Source organism: Plecotus auritus (genome assembly GCF_963455305.1).
Source record: "Plecotus auritus genome assembly, chromosome: X".
In the NCBI taxonomy this organism is placed as follows: Eukaryota; Metazoa; Chordata; class Mammalia; order Chiroptera; family Vespertilionidae; genus Plecotus; species Plecotus auritus.
This window is the reverse complement of record NC_137784.1, coordinates 85,339,972-85,362,477: the sequence shown is the minus strand read 5'-3', so window position 1 is coordinate 85,362,477 and position 22,506 is coordinate 85,339,972. Positions and strand designations below refer to the sequence as shown.

The window sequence follows — 22,506 nt, the reverse complement described above, 5'->3', positions numbered from 1 at the left end:
ACTTTGTTCTTCTTTCTCAGGAGTGCTGCAGCTATTCAGGCTCTTTTTTTTTTTTATTCCAGATGAATTTTTGGAGAGTTCGTTCTAGGTCTGTGAAATATGCTGTTGGTATTTTAATGGGGAGTGCATTGAATCTATAGATTGCTTTGGGTAGTATGGACATTTTAATGATGTTGATTCTACCAATCCATGAACACGGTATGTTCTTCCATCTGTTTATGTCTTCCTCCATCTCTTTTCAACGTCCTGTAGTTTTCTGAGTAGAGGTCTTTTACCTCCTTAGTTAAGTTTATTCCTAGGTTTCTTAATTTTTTTGGTGCAATGGTCAATGAAATACTATGCTGCTGTAAAAAGGAAGGAACTCCTACCATTTGCACCAGCATGGATGGAGCTGGAGAGCATTATGCTAAGCGAAATAAGTCAGTCAGAGAAAGATAAATATCCACATAACCTCACTCATTTGTGGATTATAATGAACAACACAAACTGATGAACACAAACAGATCCAGAGACAGAGAAGCATCGATCAGCTGCTCAAACCTCAGAGGGAGGTAGGGGAGGGTGGGGGTAAGGGGGAGAGATCAACCAAAGGACTTGTATGCATGAACATAAGCATAACCAATGGACACAGACACCAGGGGGTGAGGGCATGAACGGGAGTGGGGTAGGGGGGCCAATGGGGGGATAAGGACACATATGTGATACCTTAATCAATAATAAAAAAGAGATGAAAAAACCCTAAATATGTTCTTATCATATGATACAGCAAAAGCACTCCTTGGTATTTACCCAAAAGTGTGTAAAACTTACGTCCACACAAACACCTGCACACAAATGTTTATAACCGCTTTATTCACATTTGTCAAAATTTGGAAGCAACTAAGATATCCTTTAATAAGTGAATGGATAAAGAAACTGTGGCACATCCAGACAATGGTATATTATTCAGCACTAAAAATAAAAGATCTATTAAGCCATAAAAAGGCATAGAGGAACTTTAAATGCACATTACTAAGTGAAGATGCCAATCTAGAAAGGCTACATATTGTCTGATTCTAACTATATGACAACCTGGAAAAGGCAAAGCTATTGAAATAGTAAAGTGACCATTGGTTGCCAGAAGTGGGTGTGAGGGTAGATAAATAGGTGGAACACAGGGGATTTTTAGGGCAGTGAAAATACTCTGTATGATAATATAATGATGGATACATATCATTACATGTTCAAATCCACAGAATGAATAATACCAAGAGTTTACACTAAGGTAAACTATGGGCTTTGGGTGATAATGATGCATCAATGTAGATTCATCAATTTCTACATGTGTACTACTGTGGTGGGGGGTAAGAGGGTTTGAGAGGTTATGTATGTGTATGGGGGCAGAGGGGTCTCTGGGAAATATCTGTATCTTTCTTTAAGTTTTGCTGTGAAACTAACACAGCTCTAAAATAGAAAGTCTTTAACCAAAAATATTAAAATGAACATTATAAATATTAAACTTTTTCTTTTCACCACTTTAAAATATCTTCCTCATACCTCTATCTATCTAGCCCCACCCCAGGCAAAGACTGATTTGCTTTCTGTCACTATAGAAGTTTGCATTTTCTAGAATTATATATAAACTAGAGGCCCGGTGCAGGAAATTCGTGCATGGGGGATGGGGTCCCCTCAGCCCAGCCTGCACCCTCTCCAATCCGGGACCCCTTGGGGGATGTCCGATGGATCGGGCCTAAATCGGCAGTTGGACATCTCTCTCACAATCCTGGACCACTGGCTCCTAATTGCTCACCTGCCTGCCAGCCTGATCACCCCTCACTGCCTCTGCATGCCAGCCTGATAGCTCCTAACTGCCCCCCCTTCCCCTCCGGCCTGGTCACCCCTAACGGCACCCCGCTGCTGACCTGGTTGCCCCTAACTGACCCCCCTGCGGGCCTAGTGGCCCCTCACTGCCCCTCCCCGCCAGCCTAATCACCCCCAGCTGCCCCCCTACTAGCCTGGTCACCCCCAACTGCACCCCCCCTCGCTGGCCTGGTCACCCAACCAAGCCTGCTTGTTCAGTCTTTTGATTGTCCCTCACTAACCCCCCTGCCAGCCTGGTCATAGGCAGCCATCTTGTGAGGGTTAATTTGCATATTACCTCTTTATTATATAGGATGGAGTTACACAGAATGTACTCATTTTGTCTAACTTTTCACTCAGCATATTTATTTTGAGATTCAGACCTATTGTGGTGTGTATCAATAGTTCACCCCTTTTTATTGCTGAGTAGCATTCCACTGTATAAATATACTAAAATTTTTTTATTCATCCATCTGGTAATGGCAGTTGAGTTGTTTCCTGTTTTTGGCTATTGCAAATGAAGCTATCATGAACTCAGATACAAGTTTTATGTAGACATATACTTTCATTTCTCATTGGTAAAGACCTAAGAGGATGGGGTCATATTATAATTTTATGTTTACCTTTTCAAGAAGCTGCCAAAATGTTTTCCAAAGTGTATGCAGCATTTTAGATTCACACCATCAATCTATGATAGCTCTAGTTGCTCCACATCCTTGCTTATACTTGATATGTTTCTGATTTAATATTTAGACATTCTAATGGGTTTACAGAACTACCTCATTATGGTTTTATTATGCATTTCCCTAATTAATAATGTTGAATAACTTTTCATATGTTTATTTGCCATTTATAAATATTCTTTGGTGAAGTTTCTTAAAATCTTTTGCCAATTTGTTTCTAATTTAATATTATTTGGGGATTTTTTATTAAGTTTTGAGATTTCCTTTCTTATTGAATTTATTGGGGTGAAATTGGTTAATAAAATTTTGTAGGTTTCAGGTGTACAGTTCTATAATATATCATCTATATTGTATTGTGTGTTTACCAACCCAAGTCAAGTCTCCTTCCATCACCATTTATCCCCCCTATATTCTCTTCTACCTACCTTCATCCCCCTTTCCTTCTGGTAATCACCATACTGTTTGTCTGTGTCTATGAGGTTTTTTTCCTTTAATCTCTTCACCTTTTTTCAGATTTCTTTTTATATGTTGGATGCAAGACTTATATTAGATATGTGATTTGCAAATATTTTTTTCTTAAACTGTGATTTGTCTTTTCATTTATTGAACAATGTCTTTGGAAAAGTACAAATTCTTAATTTTGATGAAATAGAATTTGTCTTTTCTTTTATGGATCATGTTTTTGGTGTAAAATATAAGAAATATCTGCCTAAAGGGCAAAAGGATTTTTTCCTATGATTTATTCTGAAGGAATTATAGATTTAGGTTTAAATTTAGAATTATGATCTATTTTGAGTTAATTTTTATAGAAAGTTCAAACAATGAGTCAAAGTACATTTTTGTTCAATGTGCATATTCAATTCTTTCAGTACTATTTGTTGAAAAGATTATTTTTCTCCACTGAATTGCCTTTGCACTTCTGTCAAAAAAATCAATTCATCATACAACTGTGGACACTTTATTCTGTCCTATTCATCTGTATGTCTTTCCTTCTCCTATCATGTTTACTGTAGTTTTATACTGTCTTGGAATTGCATTTTATCTGTAGATAAATTTGGAGAGAATTGTCCCATTAATTGTATTGAATCTTCATGAACATGATATATATTTCCATTAATTCAGATCTTCTTTTATTACTGCCAACAATATTTTTGTAGTTTTTAGTGTACAGGAATTGCACATTTTGTCTGATTTATTCCTGTGTGTTTGAAAATTTTATGCTAATATGAAAGATGATTTTATAATTCCAATTTCCTATTTCTTTCATTATTAGAACATAGAAATGTAACTGATTTTTGGTTTATTGATTTTATTTTATTGGTTTTGTTTATTCTGTGATCTTTTTAAACTCACAAGTTTTAAGAGCATTTTAGTATTGCCCATTAATTTTTCTACATTGACAAATCATGCCATCTACAAAAAAAAAGATACAGTTTTACTTCTTCCTTTCCAGTAGTCTCATCCTACTTCACTGGCAAATTTAAATAGAAGTAGTGAGAACAACATGTTTCTGATCTTAGGAGAAAGGAATGCCATCTTTCTCCAATGAGCATAATTTAAGCTGAAGGGCTTTGTTAGATGTCCCTTGAGGTCAAGAACCCCCCCCCCCTTTTAAATTTGCTGAGAGTTTTTTTTTTTAATCAGAGACAGATAATGAGTTTTGTTAAATGTTTTCTCTGCATCTATTGAGATAATCATATGGTGGGCTTATACTAAGTTTTAATTTTTTATTTTTTTAATATGGTAGATTACAATTTTTTCTTTGCCTTTTTTTCTTTTTTTTTTGATTGAGGTATTACATATGTGTCCTTATACCCCCATTGCCCCCCACCCCACTCCCGTACATACCCTCACCCCCCTGGTGTCTATGTCCATTGGTTATGCTTATATGCATGCATACAAGTCCTTTGGTTGACCTCTACCCCTTACCCCCACCCTCCCCTACCTCCTTCTGAGGTTTGAGCATCTGATCGATGCATCTCTGTCTCTGAATCTGTTTTTGTTCATCAGTTTATGTTGCTCATTATCCGCAAATGAGTGAGATCATGTGATAATTATCTTTCTCTGACTGACTTATTTCACTTAGCATAATGCTCTCCAGCTCCATCCATGCTGCTGCAAATGTTAGGAGTTCTTTTCCTTTTACAGCAGCATAGTATTCCATTGTGTAGATGTACCACAGTTTTCTAATCCAGTCATCTGCTGATGGACACTTAGGCTGTTTCCAAATTTTCACTATTGTAAATTGTGCTGCTATGAACATAGGGGTGCATATATCCTTTCTGATTGGTGTTTTTTGATTTTCAATGATTTTCAATGTTAAGCCAACTATGCATTCCTGGCATAAGCCCCACTTAGTAATAATATATTATTCACTTTATATTCTAATGGATCCGATTTCCTAAAATTTTGTTAAGGATTTCTGCATCTATGATAAAATGAGAAAAATTTAGTTGTAGCTTTATGATTTTGTAATTTTGTCTTTGTCTAGTTTGGGTAATAGGACATATTAGTTTCATAAAATTAGTTGGGCATCAGTCTATTTTCTGAAAGAGTTTATGAAAAATTGATGTAGTCTCTTATATAGATGTTTCATATAATTCACCAGTGAAAACTTTGGTTTGAAATTTTTTGTGTGTGGGAAGTGTTTGAGAGTTCAATTTCCTTAGTAAATATAGGGCTATTCATATTGTGTTTGAGTTAGTTTGTAAATTAGTTTTAGGTCATGTTGTTTCTCAAGTTATTTTTTCCATCTCTACTAAGTTGTTGAATTTATTGTTATAAAGTTGTAAAGTTGTTTATAATATTCCCTTATTTTTTTCATATTTGTATTATTATTCCTAAAATTGGTTACTTGCATTTTCTATTGTCTTATCAGTCATGCTAACAAACAATTAACAAATTTTGGCTGTATAATGTTTTTCTATTATTTTCTAGTCCATATATTTTTATTTCTCCTTTTGTCATTATTTCTTATTTTAAATTGAAATTGCTTGCCCTTTTATAGCTTCTTAACTGGGAAACTTAAATCACTGATTTGAAATCTCTCTTATTTTTTAAAATAAGTATTTAAAGCTATTTTCACTAAGCCCTGCTTTAACTCAATCCCACTATTCTCAGTATGTTTCATTTCAATCATTATGCAACTTAAAATATTTTCTAATTTTCCCTGTGATTTCTTTCTTGCTCTATCAGTTATTTATAATGGTGCTTTTTAATTTCTAAATAATTAGGGATTTTTGACAGATCTTATTATTAGTGATTTCTTATTCATTCCATGTGCTAAGATAATACTAGTATACTATACTGATGTTTTCAATCTTTTGATATTGATAGGGTCTCATTTTATGGCCCATTATATAGTCTATCATGGAGAAAATTTCATATGTCTTTGAAAAAAATTACATTTTGTAGTTATTGGATATAGGACTCTATACCAGGTGTACAGGTTAATAATGCGGATTTTTTTCAATAGGTGGAGTTACACATACTAGTATATTGATATATATGCGATTTGATATGTATGCTATTTTGTTGTATTGACAGCAAGCTTCAAAATTTCATATGTCAAATTTTCTGAAGGTGTTAACATCATAGGTATTTTTACGCTTAAAAATGTCAAATTTCATGCCAAAAAAAGAGCATTTGCGGGAAGTTTTAATTCATTACTTTATTTTGAAGAAAAGTGCTGCTGAAAGTTATCATATACTTCGGGAAGCTTATGGTGAACATGTTCCATCTCAAGATACTTGTGAACACTGGTTTACTAGTAAACACTTTAAAAGTGATGATTTCAATGTGAAAGACAAAGAACGTCCAGGTCAACCAAAAAAGTTTGAAGATCAACAATTACAAGCATTATTGGATGAAGATGCATGTCAAGCTCAAAAACAACTTGCAGAAAGATTAAACATTGCTCAGCAAACAATTTCCAATCGTTTACAAGCAATGGGAAAGATTTTAAAGAAAGGAAAATGGGTGCCACATCAACTGAATGAAAGACAAATGGAAAACTGAAAAAGTCATCAGTAAAATGTTGCTTCAACGGCATGAAAGAAAGTCTTTTTTTGTGACTGGTGATGAAAAGTGGATTTATTTTGAGAATCCCAAACGCACAAAATCATGGGTTAATCCAGGTCAACCATCAACATCGACTGCCAAATCGCTTCGGAAAGAAGACAATACTCTGCGTTTGGTGGGATCAGGAAGGTGTGGTGTACTATGAGTTTCTAAAACGAGGTGAAACCTTTAATACTGATTGCTACTGACAACAAATAATCAATTTGAACCACGCTTTGATCATAAAACGACCAGAATGTGCCAGAAGACACTGCAAAGTAATTTTGCTTCATGATAACACACACTTCAAAACCAGTTAAAAGATCTTGCCTGGGAAGTATTAACCCACCTGCCATATTCACCAGACCTTGCTCCTTCAGATGACCATGTGTTCCGATTGATGGCACACGCACTTTTTGAGCAGCACTTCAAAATGTACGAAGAAGTGGAAAATTGGGTCTCTTAATGGTTTGCCTCAAAACAAGAAAAGTTCTATTGGGACGGTATCCACAAATTACCTGAAAGATGGGGGAATGTGTAGCTAGCGATGGACATTACTTTGAATAAAGAACTTTTGATGTTTCTCTGGAAATTATCGTGTGTTCTTTGATTACAAAATCCGCATTATTAACCGGTACACCTGGTATATGTCAGTTAGGTCTAGATTGTTAGTAGTGTAGTTCTAATCACCTATGCCTTTACAAATTTTTTTCATAGTTATTCTGCCAATGACAGATAGGAATATTAGGATCTACAACTATGATTGTGGATTTGTCTATTTCTCTCTTTAATTCTGTCAGTTTGGGCTTCTGTTGTCACGCTTTTTTTTTTTTTTTTAATCCTCACCTGAGGATATGCTGTTGTTGTTTTTATTGGTTTCAGAGAGAAAGAAGCATCGATGTTCAGTTGCCTCTTGTACGCATCCCACTCAGGAATTGAACCCACAACCTAGGTATGTGCCCTGACTGGTAATCAAACCCATAACTTTTTGGTGTTTGGGATGACACTGCAACCAACTGAACCAGCCAGGGCTTTTGTTATGCTTTTGAAGCTCTGTTGTTATGGTTTAAACAGTCTTTCAGCCTGAAGAAATTTATTTTAGTGCAAGTATGCTGATGAAAAATTCTCTCATGTTTTATGACCAGAAAATGTCTTAAATTTGCTTTTATTTTTATGTGTATTTTCACTGTATATGCAGATATTTTCAATGATGATTTTTTAAATTAAATTTTATTGGGGTGACATTAGTCAACATGAACATATAGGTTTCATGTGTGGATTACTAATTTACAAAATATGTATATAGGATCATGTGCCCACTACCCAAAGTCAAATCTCCTGTCACCTCATATTAGGACCCCTTTCTCCTACTACCCCTTCCCTCTGGCAACCACCACACTGCAGTTTGTGTCCATAAGTTTCAGTTTTATATCCTACATATGGGTGAAATCATATAGTTCTTGCTTTTTCTGTCTGACTTATTTCACTTCGCATAATTTTCTCAAGGCACATCAATGTTGTTGTAAATGACGCTATTTCAGCCTTTCTTATGGCCGTGTAGTACTCCATTGTGTATATGAACCACATCTTCTTTATCCATTCCTCTATTGCAGGGCACTTTGGCTGTTTCCAACTCTTGGCCACCTTAAATAATGCTGCATTGAGCACAGGGGTGCATATATCTTTGCATATAAATTACTTTGAGTTTTTCGGGTATATACCCAGGATTGGGGTTGTTGGGACATATGGTAGCTCTATTTTTAATATTTTGAGGAATCGTCAGACTGCCTTCTATAGTGGTTGTACCAGTCTACATTCCCACCAGCAGTGAATGAGGGTTCCCTTTTATCCACAACCTCTCCAACACTTGTTGCTTGTCTTGTTGGTAATGGCCACTCTAACTGGTGTAAGGTGGTATCTCATTGTAGTTTTAATTTGCATTTCCCTGATTGTCAGTGAGGTTAAACATCTTTTCATATATCTATTGGCTGTTTGTCTTCTTGGGAGAGGTATATTTTCAGGTCCTCTGCCAACTTTTTGATTGGACTGTTATTTGTTTGGTATAGACCTTGATGGTAGAGAACATTTTATGGACTTGACCCCAAGGGCAAGGAGGTAAAGGCAAAAATAAATGAATGGGACTATATCAAACTGAAGAGCTTCTGCACAGCAAAAGAAACGGACAACAAAACAAACAGCAGCCAACCAGATGGGAGTTGATATTTGCAAACAGTAGCTCTGACAAAGGTTTAACTTCCAAAATATATAAAGAACTCATAAAACTCAATGATGATTTTATATTGTTGTACATTATCCATTCTTTCTGATGAGAATTCTGTCTATCCTTAGTTATGTTATTGTGCCCCAGTACTAGTATATAATGTGTATTTTTTCTTTAGCTTCTTTCAGATTTTCTTTTAATCACAGATTTTTTTTTTCTCAGTAGATTCATTATGATGTGCCTGGGTGTAGTTTTCTTTGTTTTTATCCTGCTTGGGTTGTGCTGAACTTCTTAAATTTATGTTTTTCTGTAAACTTATATTTTTCACCAAGTGTGGAAAATGCTTGCCATTACTAATGCCTCATTAATTATTATTATTTTTACTTCCCTGTTTTTCCCTCCTGTTCTTATAGGGTTCCATTTACATTTGTATTAAATCATTTAATACTTTTTCACAGGTCACTGAGGACTTATTCTTTTCCTTCTCTTTGTTCTTCAGATTGGATCTTTCTTCAAATGAATCTTTAATTTCACTGACCCTTTCTTCAGTCATCTCCACCCTGCTATTAAAAGCCCATCTGGTAAATTGCTCTTATATTTTGCTTTTAAATATAGATTTTCCTATTTCTTTCAGTTTCCAGTGCTCTGTTATGATTCTCTGTTCATTCATTCTGAGCTGATTTCCCTTTAAAATAATAAATATATTTATTCCATTGGCTTTAAATCTCTGTTTAGAATTTCTAACATCTGTGTTATTTCAAGTTAGTTATCACTGACTGATCTTTTTCTGACTATGGGTCACTTTTACCTGCTACTTCTTATGTCTAGTAAGTTTTAATTACATATTGGACATTGTAGTTAATATGTAGACATCCTGGATTATTTTTCTGCCTCTGGAAAGTAATGAAATTTTATTTAAGGAAATAGTTAACTCAGCTAAACTAAACCTTAAAACCCTGTTTTCCCTTCACTGGACAGCAATTAAATTTTGTTTAGTTATTGCAGTCTTCTAGCCATTCCTTTTTGCTGGGTTGTATGAATCATCCTTTACATGTAAGTTTCAGGATTCAACCAAGAATTTGTGTGGAGTTTAGAAGCAGCATTTTTTTGCTATCCCCTTTGTGGCTCCCTTCATTTCAGCATAACTCCCATCACTTCAAAGCCATTCTGGCATCCTCACTTCTGTCCTCTGACTTCTCAAGCCAGTAAGACTGTGGCATCCTGTCTGGTTTCTGACCATCCTATGCCATGTAGACTGAACAGTACACTCAGGAGAAAAGCAACATAAATGCAAACTTGCCCAGTGAACTTCCTTTCTTTCAAGGGTAAAATCTTTTCTCATTTTTTGTTATTTTTGGTCACTCTCCTGTGCCATTAAATAGCTATTATATTTTGTCCAGAGTGTATGCTTCTTATCTCAAGAAGACTTAGATAAAAGTCACTGTACCAATATCAGGAAGGAATCACTCTTATTTTATTTACCATTACAGATAGCACCATTTACTATAAAACTACTCCCCTCAAACTATGTTATTCAAATAGATATTCAGCATAACACTATTTGATTAATATATAGTAGTATCACTTTTTCCATGGGGGTACATTCCAAGACCCTCAGTTGATGCCTGAAACCACATATAATACTGAACCTTATACATAGCTTTTTCTCATACATACATGCTTATGATAAAGGTTAATTCATAAATTAGGCACAGTAGATTACCAATAATAACTTATAATAAGATTGAACAATTATAACAATATACTGTAATAAAAGTTATACGAACATGGTCTCTCTCACTCAAAATATCTTAGTATCCTGTACTCACCCTTTTTTTGTGATAATATATGATACAATTCCTAGATGAAGTAAGGTGACATAAGTCCTCTGATGTAGTGTTAGGCAACTACTGACCTTCTGGTGATATGGCTAGTAAGTGACTAATGGACAGATAGTGTATACAGCATGTATACCCTGGACAGAGGGATGGTTCATATCTTGTACAGGATGGAGCATAATGGTGCAAGATTTCATCATTCTACCTAGAATGGCACACAATTTAAAACTTATGAGTTTCTTATTTCTGTGTTTTTTTTTTTCATTTAATATTTTTTAACCTCAGAAGACTGTGGGTAAGTAAAACAATGGAGAGTAAAACCATGAATAAAAGGGGACTACTGTAATAGGTGGTCTGGTAAGAGAAAAGTGGGTTACATGATGAAATGGAGCTCGGAAATATAACATTGCAAAAAAAAAAAAAAAAGGTTTCTTTACTCCAGGACTTTTAAACACATTAATATGCCAGTGAACCTTTATATTCCTAAACAGAATATGGTCTTGAGATAGTGTCCCAAACTTTTTCATATGTAATTAGTAGCATTCGCTTGTTTATTCAAAAATATTTATTGAGCACAAAGAGTGGAAAGTAGAGTATAATCTCCTTTCTCCTTACAACTCTCATAGGGCCACAATTCACTATCTCTTTTTAATCTTCCAATTTTAATGTGAGTCACTGACTCATAGTGGCTAGGTTTATGCTATTTAATCCTCACCAATACTTTGTAATCATCATATGTATAAAACAGGGGTGCTATTGTGGAAAAGTGAGATAAAAATAGAGATTCACCAATCATTAACTTACATAGACTACATAAGTGTACACAAAATTGTCTAGCATGGTATCCAGCACAGATTAGTAGCCTAATGAATGTTTGGTTCCTTCTTAAGTGATTTCCCCTTCTTTTGGTTATTAAGTGCTTTCAACAAGATTGATCAGAGGTTGACAGACTATAGATCTCAAGTCAAATGCAGTCAGAAGCTTGTTTTATATAGTCCAAGAGCTAAAAATGTTTTTTACACTTTTAAAAGAATATTTTAAAAAGAAGAAAGAAATATGTGACAAGAGACGTTATTGGGTCACAAAACCTAAAACATCTATTTTATGGCCTTTTACAGAAAATATGTTCTGACCCCTGCAACAATTAGTCTAATCCTTACAACTGCCTACAATAAGCACTAGAATAGAGTTCATTTTACTTATTAGGTCCTAGAATAGAGTTCATTTTACTTATTAGGTCCTGAGGTAGAAACCCTGTTTAAAAAAACATATTAAAAACATTATTTTTCTGTTTTTCCTATGTTTTCAAAGGCCCATCTCAGATCTTACCTTTTCTCCTTTTACAGCACTACAATCACACTTTGATCCTGGAGAACACCCATAGCAAGCCTATAAAGAAAGATAAATGGGGAGAAAAATCATTAAATATAAACCTGAAAACCAGACTCTGACTAACATCTCAACTGAATTCAACAATTCAAATTTGTAAAAAAAATACCAGAAAAATATTGTTGACTATATCCCCCTTCACCTTTTTCATTCATCTGCTCACCCCCTCCCTTTGAGTAACCATCCCTTTGATTTCTGTTTCTATTAGTCTATTTTTGTGTTGTTTTGTTTGTTTGTTTAGATTCCACATATAAGTGAAACTATATGGTATTTGTCTCTCTCAACCTGACTTACTTTACTTAGCAAAATGCCCTCTAAAACCCCCATGTTGTCAAAAATGGCAATATTTCATTCTTTTTTATTGCTGTGTAATATTGCATTGTGCAGGTAAATATATCATTCATCCACTCATTTATCAATGGACACCTCAATTGCTTCAATATCTTGGGTATTGTAAATAATGCTGCAATAAACATAAGGGTACATACATCTTTTCAGATTAAGGTTTTCATTTTCTTTAGATAAATATCCAGGAGTAGAATTGCTAGGTCATATGGTATATATCTATTTTTAGTTTTTCAAGAGATCTCCACACTGTTTTCCATAGTGGCTGCACCAATTTGCAGTCACACCAACAGTGCACAAGGGTTCCCTTTCATCCACATCCTTGCCAACACATGTTATATAACAGATTTTTATAATTTTAAAGCAAAAATATATTTTTAAAAAATGAATAAGAAATTCATAAAACTTCTCTGTAATATGATTTGCCACTGTCCAAACTCTTAGGAACTCCCTTTTTCCTCCTATCTTCTCTTGTAAGAAATTACCTATCAATCCATATTAGCAGTAACCTTGGCAACTAGACAAGAAGTTGTTTCTGCTCTACATTCTTGAGCAATCATGGGGCATAAAATACATAATACTATCTTTAACCACCATTCTTTTCTTTGCCCCCACTCTCTCATCTCTAGTAGCACAGTCTTATCAGCTTCAAGATTTACTGAAAATATTATTCCCACAGCCTGTTTATAATACTACTACTATTTTATTCACTTATATTAATAATGAGTTCCTGAAAATTAGCTGGTATTCCCATCGGAGAAACCAAGATGACGGCATAGGTAAGCACCTAAACTGCTGCCCCGCACAACAATTTCAAAACTACAACTAAAAGACAGAACGGACACCATCCAGAACCACAGGAAAGCTGGCTGAGTGGAAATTCTACAACTAGAAGGAAAGAGGAAAGCTCATGGAGAAGGAGTTGCAAAGGGCTGAGGAACGGAGACACGCGCGTGCAGAGAGGAAGGGCGGCGGAGTGCCTGGCTGGCTTTCTCTGGCAGGAGGGGGAAGGAAGCCCCCGACTGCACTGAACCTCAGTTCCGGGTGAAACCCTGTGGACCCAGGCTCATACAGGGGGAGTTTGGACTGTCAGGTAGAGAGAAAGGCACACGGAGACTCAGAGACTCGGAGACTCAGGGGAGCCACGGCGGCAGGGGTCTGGAGGCGCGAGTGCGCACAAAGACTGACTGCGGAGGTTGCTGCAGGCATTCCCTAGCTGAAGGGAGTTGGAAGCTCCTGACTGCACTGAACCCCAGTTCCGACTGCACTGAACTGCAGTTCCAGGCGAGCCCCTGGGGACCCACGCTCTTACGGGGGAAATCTGGACTGTAAGGCGGAAACTCGGGAACCACGGAAGGCAGAGGTCTGGAGACTCACACGCAAGGGCAGGGCTGACAGGAAGCCAAGACTGTCTGCTCTGCCCTGAGACTCCACCCCTTCCAAGCTGAGCAAAGAGGCTTTTTCAATCTGGCAAGGCTAATCCTATAAGGCTGTCTCCAGCACCGAAAATCTCCCAGTGTAGACACAGCTGATCCTCACATCCAACTGGCCTGCAGGTCAATTCTTCCCAGTGATACCAACAACAATCAATACTTAACTACAACAAGGCTGTACACACAGTCCACAAAGGGGTGCACCAAGAATGTCCACCTCAGGTTAACTGGGGAGGCCGACCCACTGGGCCATATAGGAAACCTAGCACACAAAGCTACCCTACTAACTCAGGGAAGCAGTGAAAAATGGGGAGACGAAGAAACAGATCACAAACAAAAGAAATGGAGGAAAACAAACGACTGGATATAGAATTCAAAACCACGGTTATAAGGCTTTTCAAGAATATCCTAGAAAAGGCCGATAAATATAACGAGACCCTCGAAGATATGAAAAAAAAAAACCCAACTAGAAATTAAACATACACTGACTGAAATAAAAAATATTATACAGAGACCCAACAGCAGACTAGAGGAACGCAAGAATCAAGTCAAAGATCTGAAATACAAAGAAGCAAAAAACACTTAACCGGAAAAGCAAAAAGAAAATAGAATCCAAAAAGTTGAAGATAGTGTAAGAAGCCTCTGGGACAACTTCAAGCGTACCAACATCAGAATTATGGGGGTGCCAGAAGAAGAGAGAGAGCAAGATACTGAAAACCTATTGGAAGAAATAATGACAGAAAACTTCCCCGACCTGGTGAAAGAAATAGACTTACAAGTCCAGGAAGCACACAGAACCCCAAACAAAAGGAATCCAAAGAGGACCACACCAAAACACATCATAATTAAAATGCCAAGAGCAAAAGACAAAGAGAGAATATTAAAAGCAGCAAGAGATAAACAGTTAATTACCTACAAGGGAGCACCCATACAATTGTCAGCTGATTTCTCAACAGAAACTATGCAGGCCAGACGGGAGTGGCAAGAAATATTCAAAGTGATGAATAGCAAGAACCTACAACCAAGACTACACTACCCAGCAAAGCTATTATTCAGAATGGAAGGTCAGATAAAGAGCTTCACAGATAAGAAAAAGCTAAAGGAGTTCATCACCACCAAACCAGTATTAGATGAAATGCTGAAAGGTATTCTTTAAGAAGTGGAAGAAGAAAAAAGTAAAGAGAAAAATTATGAACAACAAATACATATCTTTAAACAAGTGAACCTAAAAATCAAGTGAATTAAAAATCTGAGGAACAGAATAAACTGGTGAATATAATAGAATCAGGGGCATAGAAAGGGAGTGGACTGATAATTCTCAGGGGGAAAGGGGTGTGGGGGTGCAGGAAGAGACTGGACAAAAATCGTACACCTATGGATGAGGACAGTGTGGGGGGAGGTAAGGGCAAAGGGTGGGGTGGGAACCGGGTGGAGGGGAGCTATGGGGGGAGAAAAGAGAAACAATTGTAATAATCTGAACAATAAAGATTTATTAAATTAAAAAAAAATAATTGAGTTCCTGAAGCCAGAAAAATGTCTTCCTTTAAAATAAAGATCTATTAAACAAGAAGATAGTAGATGACTTCTGCCTTCTAGAACTATACTCCGGCATGAAACTTAATGGCTTAGAAAAAATAAATAGTAATTAGTTTAACATAGGCAGATACCTCAGTATTTATGTACAGTAAGATAACATGCTTCTCATCAAATAAGAGAAACTTTTATGTAAAGTAAATACCAAATAATGTTTATCAATGCTCAGCCTTGGGAGCCTATAACTTAAAAAATAACTTAGCTTCCTTCCCAACATTCCATGCTTTTCTTTACTCCACTCATGACCAGATTTTCTTCCCCAATTCTTATTGAAGTACTGAGGTCATTCATTTAGTTAGAACCTGTAACATGCTGAAACTCCTTTTACTAATTATAAGAACAAACAACAATGGCCTGATGTCGGGGGAATTTTTCACTTACATTCCAAGAGGCTGTTCCAGAAAAATATGTTTGTGCTCGGCCAGCATGGCTTAATAGTTGAGCGTCGACATGTGAACCAGGAGGTCACAGTTCAATTTCTGGTCACAGCACATGCCCCGGTTGTGGCTGCGGGAATCAATTCCCAGCAGGGGGCTTGCAGGAAGCAGCCGATCAATGATTCTCTCTCATCACTGACGTTTCTATCTCTATCTCCCTTTCCCTTCCTCTCTGAAATCAATAAAAATATATTTAAAAATATGTGTGTGTGACATTTCTTGTGTTTTTTTGTTGTTCTGTTTTTCTTTTTGAGACAGGGAGAGGAAGGGGAATGGAGAGAAAGAGAGAAAGAGAGAAAGAGGGAGAGAGAGAGAGAGAGAGAGAGAGAGAGAGAGAGAAGAGAAATTTGTTGTTGCACTTATTTATGCATTCATTGATTGTGTCTTGTATGTGCCCTGACTGGAGATTGAACCCACAACCTTGGTATATCAGGATGTCACTCTAACCAAGTGAGCTATGCCCTGTTTGCCACATTTACAATCTAAAATCTGTTATGCAGCCATTATTTATTATACATAGATGACAATGTTTTGAACTCATGTTTTGGTATTATACATCAACCACATTACAGGTTAAATAGATTTATTTAGACTTACTCATCAAACATTAATTGAGTATTATTAGAGTCCAGAAAACTTGTTAGACAATAAAGATGAATAAAACATCGATCCTTCAAACATATATAACTAATTCAACACATACTTATTTGATCCACCTGTTATGTGACTGTCACTATGTTATGTTAGGTGCAGGTAGAGATACAAAGACAGTAGTATATTATTGCTCTCTAATGGGAAGGATAATTTCCATACACAAAAATTACATAACAGTGTATCAGGAACAGAAGTGAATTTAAAATATATAATATTACTTTGTGTAAACATGAATTCTAGATTTCAAAGTCCAAACTTATCAATTTCAGGAATACTGATTCACTATAACTGTCACTACTTAAGACATCTGGTAATTACAATTTTTTTTAATTCAACTTAAAAATTTAATTTATATTTTGTTTATTCCATCTAGGTTATAAAAACTCTAGTATTCAGAGTTTGGAGTACTTGGCGAAAATGTGAAGAGGTTAACAAATAAAAATTGGTAGTTACAAAATACTCATGGGGATGTAAAGTACATCATAGGGAATATATGGTTAATGATATTATAATAACTATGTATAGTGCCAGTTGGGTACTGTAAATATCGAGGATAATACTTTATAAAATATATTATTGTCTAACCATTAATGTGTACATCTGAAACTCATAAAAATAATACTGAATGTAACCTGTAATTGAAAATTAAAAAAATTTAAAATAATCATTACCTGTGTTAAAAAAAAAAAAAGCAATTGTAATACACAAGCCAAACACTAGATGTCACTTTCCATGCAATTATAATAGTGACTACAGGCCCGGTGCACGAAATTCATGCACAGGGGGAAGGGTGTCCCTCAGCCCAGCCTGCACCCTCTCCAATTTGGGACATCCCTCTCACAATCCAGGACTGCTGGCTCCCAACTGCTCGCCTGCCTGCCTGCCTGATTGCCCCTAACTGCTTCTGCCTGCCAGCCTGATCACCTCCTAACCACTCCCCTGCCACCCTGATCAATGCCTAACTGCTCCCCTGCCGGCCCAATTGCCACTAACTGCCCACCCCTGCTGGCCCGGTCACCCTGAACTTCCATCCCTTGCCAGCCTAGTCACCCCTAACTGTCATCCTCTGCAGGCCTGGTTTCCCCCCCACACATACACACCAACTGCCCTCTCCTGTAGGCCTTGTCCCCCCCAACTGCCCTCCCTTGCCAGCCCGGTCACCCCTAACTGCCCTCTCCTGTTGGCCTGGTCCCCCCCCCAACTGCCCTCCTCTGTAGGCCTGGTTGCCCCCAACTGCCCTCCCCTGCAGGCCTGATCCCCCCCCCCCAACTGTCCTCCCCTGCAGGCCTGGTTACCCCCAACTGCCTTCTTCTGCTGGCCCAGTCACCCCCAACTGCCCTCCCTTGCAGGCCTGATCACCCACAACTGCCCTCCCCTGCTGGCCATCTTGTGTCCACATGGGGGTGGCCATCTTTCACCACATGGGGGCAGCTATCTTGTGTGTTGGAGTGATGGTAAATTTGCATATTACCTCTTTATTATATAGGATGCCCATGAGGAAATAGCCTCAATTTGACATCTGGTTAGCTTTTTACCAATATCTATTAATATCAATTAGGTGCCTAATAAATAAAGGCATAGTATTAGGGCTATGACTTGTAAAAAAATGTGTAGACATGAGCCCTGCCTTTAAGGAACTTCCAATCTAGTTAAAGAAGAAATCTAGGCCCAAACAAATAAAAATAAAACACAATGGAATAATGATAAAGCAAACAATGTTAATAGAAAGAACTCTAAAATACAAGAAATACATCCTAAGTTTACCTCAGCAATTGAGTCATTAGGAGACTATGATCATTCCATATACTCATGCTCAGTTTTCACTTTGGTAAGAAGACAGAGATAGACAGAACGATCTTTTTAGGTAGCTTTCAGATTTTACAGATCAGTAGTAATTACCAAGTAAAAATAAGTGGTATAGAAAATAATTGCTATAAAAGTTAAGAGGGTTTCCTTGAGCCTGGGAGTATTCATGAGAGCTCTGTAGAGAAGGTAAATAACTTGACTTCAATTCTGAAGGATAGACAGAAAGACATCTAGAATAAATATGGGCATACTTAGCACTAAGATTAAAATAAAAATTTTGTGGGCAATGAGTCAGGTAAAATAAACATTAAGTACCCCAATCTAAAGTATTTCTTAAGTCAATGTGGAAAAGTACACTAGAAGATACAGCTAATTAAAGAACTTTTTCAAAAACTGTAGAAAAACCTATTTAATTATACGAAGTTACCAAAGACAGTTGAAGCAAGAAAATGATGCAATTAGAGTAATGTCTTAAATATTTTACTGTGGTAGAAAATCATAAAATAAAAACTAAGGAAGATATTTTTAATCACATAGAAAAACACATGATAAGTCAACACTAATTAAAACAGCATGGTATTGCTCAAAGATTAGGCAGCTCAATAGACCAAAATAGAAAAATCAGAAATAGACACACACACACACACACACACACACACACACACACACACACACACACTCCTGAAATATAATAAAAGTTAGCATATCAAATAGATGTAAAAATAATGGATTGTTCAACATATGGTGCTAGAACAAGTATACAAAACAATACATTCAGATCTCAAGCTCCTACAATAAAAAATACAAAATATAAGACTTTAAAGTACAAATAAAATCAAACTTCTGTACACATTAGGAATACTTAAAAAACCTCCTTAAATTCAGATACTAGGATACCATCCTAGAGGTTCTGTTTCAGTAAGCATGAGGTTGGCTAACAGATTCTAAAATTTTAATAAACATTTCTGAATGATTCTGATTCAGGTGTTACAAAATATATACTACCAATTGATGTCATGGAGCAATAAGAAATACCTCAATAAAGTAGTTGTTAGGTATCCAGACTGGTATGGCTGCTTAAAATGAAACTAACTAAAGATGCTTCAAAATGTAAAAATATCTTAAAAGCATCAAAGAGGAGCAATATAGGATTTTTTAATTAAAAAATCTTTATTGTTGAGTATTACAGATATCCCCAATTGCCCACCTCCACCTGGTTCCCACCCTACCACAAGCCTTCACCACCCTATTATCTGTGTCCATAAGTAATGCATAAATGCATATAAGATATTTGGTTAATCTCTTCCTGCCTCCCCTTCCCTCTCAGATTCGTCAGTCTGTTCCATGTTTCCATGCCTCTGATTCTATTTTATTCATCAGTTTATATTGTTCATTAGATTCCTTGTTCCTTTATTTTGATTTTTAGATTCAATTGTTCATAGATATGTATATACTGCCATTTTATTTTTCATACTTTTGAACTTTTTTTTCTGGATCCCCCCTTTTTTTCCTTTATTGGTTTTATTGATTAAGGTATTACATATGTGTCCTTATCCCTACATTACCCCCCCCCCCCAATCATGCCCTCATCCCCCTGTTGTCTGTGTCCACTGGTTAGGCTTATATGCATGCATAGAAGTCCTTTGGTTGATCTCTCCCCCTTATCCCCACCCTCCCCTACCTTCCCTCTGAGGTTTGAGCATCAGGGGTCCTCAAACTTTTTAAACAGGGGGCCAGTTCACTGTCCCTCAGACCGTTGGAGGGCCCGACTATAGTTTTTAAAAAAAAGCCACTATGAACAAATTCCTATGCGCACTGCGGGCCCGGGACGAGTTGGCTGCTAAGCAGGACAGGCAGCGGCACCCGGCAGGCCGGATAAATGTCCTCGGCAGGCCGCATGTGGCACGCGGGCCGTAGTTTGAGGATGTCTGAATTCTAACTGATGCTTCTCTGTCTCTGGATCTGTTTTTGTTCACCAGTTTATGTTGTTCATTATATTCCACATATGAGTGAGGTCATGTGATATTTATCTTTCTCTGGCTTATTTCGCTTAGCACAATGCTATCCAGTTCCATCCATGCTATTGCAAATGGTAAGAATTCCTTCTTTTTTACTGCAGTGTAGTATTCTATTGTGTAGATGTACCACAGTTTTTTTAATCCACTCATCTGCTGATGGGCATTTAGGCTGTTTCCAAATCTTCACTATTGTAAGTTGTGCTGCTATGAACATAGGGGTGCATATATCCTTTCTGATTCGTGTTTCTAGTTTCTTGGGATATATTCCTAGGAGTGGGATCACTGGGTCAAATGGGAGTTCCATTTTTAGTTTTTTGAGGAAACTCCATACTATTCTCCACAGTGGCTGCACCAGTCTGCATTCCCACCAGCATGCATGAGGGTTCCTTTTTCTCCACATCCTCGCCAGCACTTGTCATTTGTTGATTTGTTGATGATAGCCATTCTGAACTTCTGAATTTTTCTTTTCTCTTCTTCTTCCTTTTCTTAAATAATACCCTTCAACATTTCATGTAATAACTGGTTTGGTGGTGATGAACTCCTTTAGCTTTTTCTTGTCTGTGACGCTCTTTATCTAACCCTCACTTACTCTCCCGCCTCCCCCACCCCTGCCCCATTCCAACTCCAGCCCATTTATCCTCATGCACAGTAAATGGCTCATGTGTTCTCAGAATTGGGAAGCAGGCACTAGTGAGTCAACAGAATTTTAAGGTGGGTAATATCCTAAATGGTGGTCTGCTTCTGTTCTCCTGTCACTCCTGGCTCAGTAAGGTTTCCTTGATCCTAACTTAACTTAGGCTGGGTAGAGTAATGATAAATGATAGCTTTCCTGGCCTACAAAGTTTCTGTTTAGAAATTAGCTGACAGCTGTATAGGTGCTCCCTTATAGGTAACTGTTTTTCTCTTGCTGCTTTTAAGATTCTCTCTTTGTCTTTAACCTTGACATTTTAATTATGATGTGTCTTGGTGTGGGCCTCTTTGGGTTTCTTTTGTTTGGGACTCTCTGCACTTCCTGGACTTGTAAGTCTATTTCTTTCACCAGGTAGGGAAAGTTTTCTGGTATTATTTCTTCAAATAGGTTTTCGATATGTTGCTCTCTCTCTTCTCCTTCTGGCACTCTTATAATGCAAATGTTAGTATGCTTGAAGTTGTCCTAGGGGTTCCTTACACTATTTTCATGTTGTTGGATTGTTTTTATTTTTACTCTCTGATTGGGTGTTTTTTGCCTCTCATATTACAAATTGTTGATTTGATTCTCAGAATCCTCTGGTCTACTGTTGAATCCCTGCAAATTATTCTTTATTGCAGTTAGTGTATGCTTAATTTCTGACTGGTCCTTTTTCATGTCTTTGACATTCTCACTAAGATCATTGAAAGTCTCACTAAGTCCCTTGAAGCTCTCCTTAAGTCCTTTGAAGTGCTCATTTAGATCCTTGAGTAATCTTATAACCATTGTTTTGAACTCTGTATCCAGTATTTTGCTTTCATCCATTTCTTTCATTTGTGGCATGTTTCTTTGTCTCCACATTTTGGCTGCTTCCCTGTGTTTGTTTTTTATGTATTGAGTATTTGCTAAGTCTCCTTGACTTGATAGAGTGGCCTTGTGTGGTAGGTGTCCTATAGGGCCCAGTGGCTCAGCCTCCGCAGTCACCTGAGGTGGACGCTCTTGGTGCACCCTTTTGTGGGCTGTGTGCACAGTCTTGTTGTAGTTAAGCCTTGATTGCTGTTGGCATCACTGGGAGGAATTGACCTCCAGGCCAATTGGCTGTGAGGATCAGCAGCATCTATAATGGAAGAGCTGCTGTACAGGAGACACCATTTTGGGGCAGGACTTGCTTCAGTGGGCCTTTGGTGCTGAGTCTTCCCATTGAGTATCTCACTCATAGATATGTAGAGTTGTAATCTGGTATGATCTAAAGTTATCCATTGGGTGTACTGGCTCTGGGGTCTCCTGGCAATGTAAGGCAATGTAGTGGCAAAGTCAATGTAGTGGCACTACCTGGGGCCACCTAATAGGAGCTACAGAGAGATCCGCAGATGGCTGCTACTTGTATTGTGCTAGGAAATGCTCAGGCGAGGCCCAGCTGTGAAGCAAGGAAGGCTGGTGCTAGTGGCAAGTCTTGGTCCTTTTATTGATATGATTGAGGCATGCTGACTCCAGTCACTAATTGTTTAAGAGATTTTAGCAAAC

The 22,506-nt window shown here is 37.3% G+C and overlaps 1 protein-coding gene across 2 annotated transcripts in view; it reads right to left on the bottom strand.

Annotated features, from left to right (window-relative positions):
* Positions 1-22,506, bottom strand: part of COL4A5 (collagen type IV alpha 5 chain) — a 365,159-nt gene that overhangs the window by 235,458 nt on the left and 107,195 nt on the right. For both annotated transcript variants that reach the window (XM_080651978.1, XM_080651979.1), the window contains exon 2: positions 11,970-12,029. In XM_080651978.1, coding sequence (XP_080508104.1) covers positions 11,970-12,029 — 60 coding nt within the window. The remainder of the gene's footprint in view (positions 1-11,969; positions 12,030-22,506) is intronic.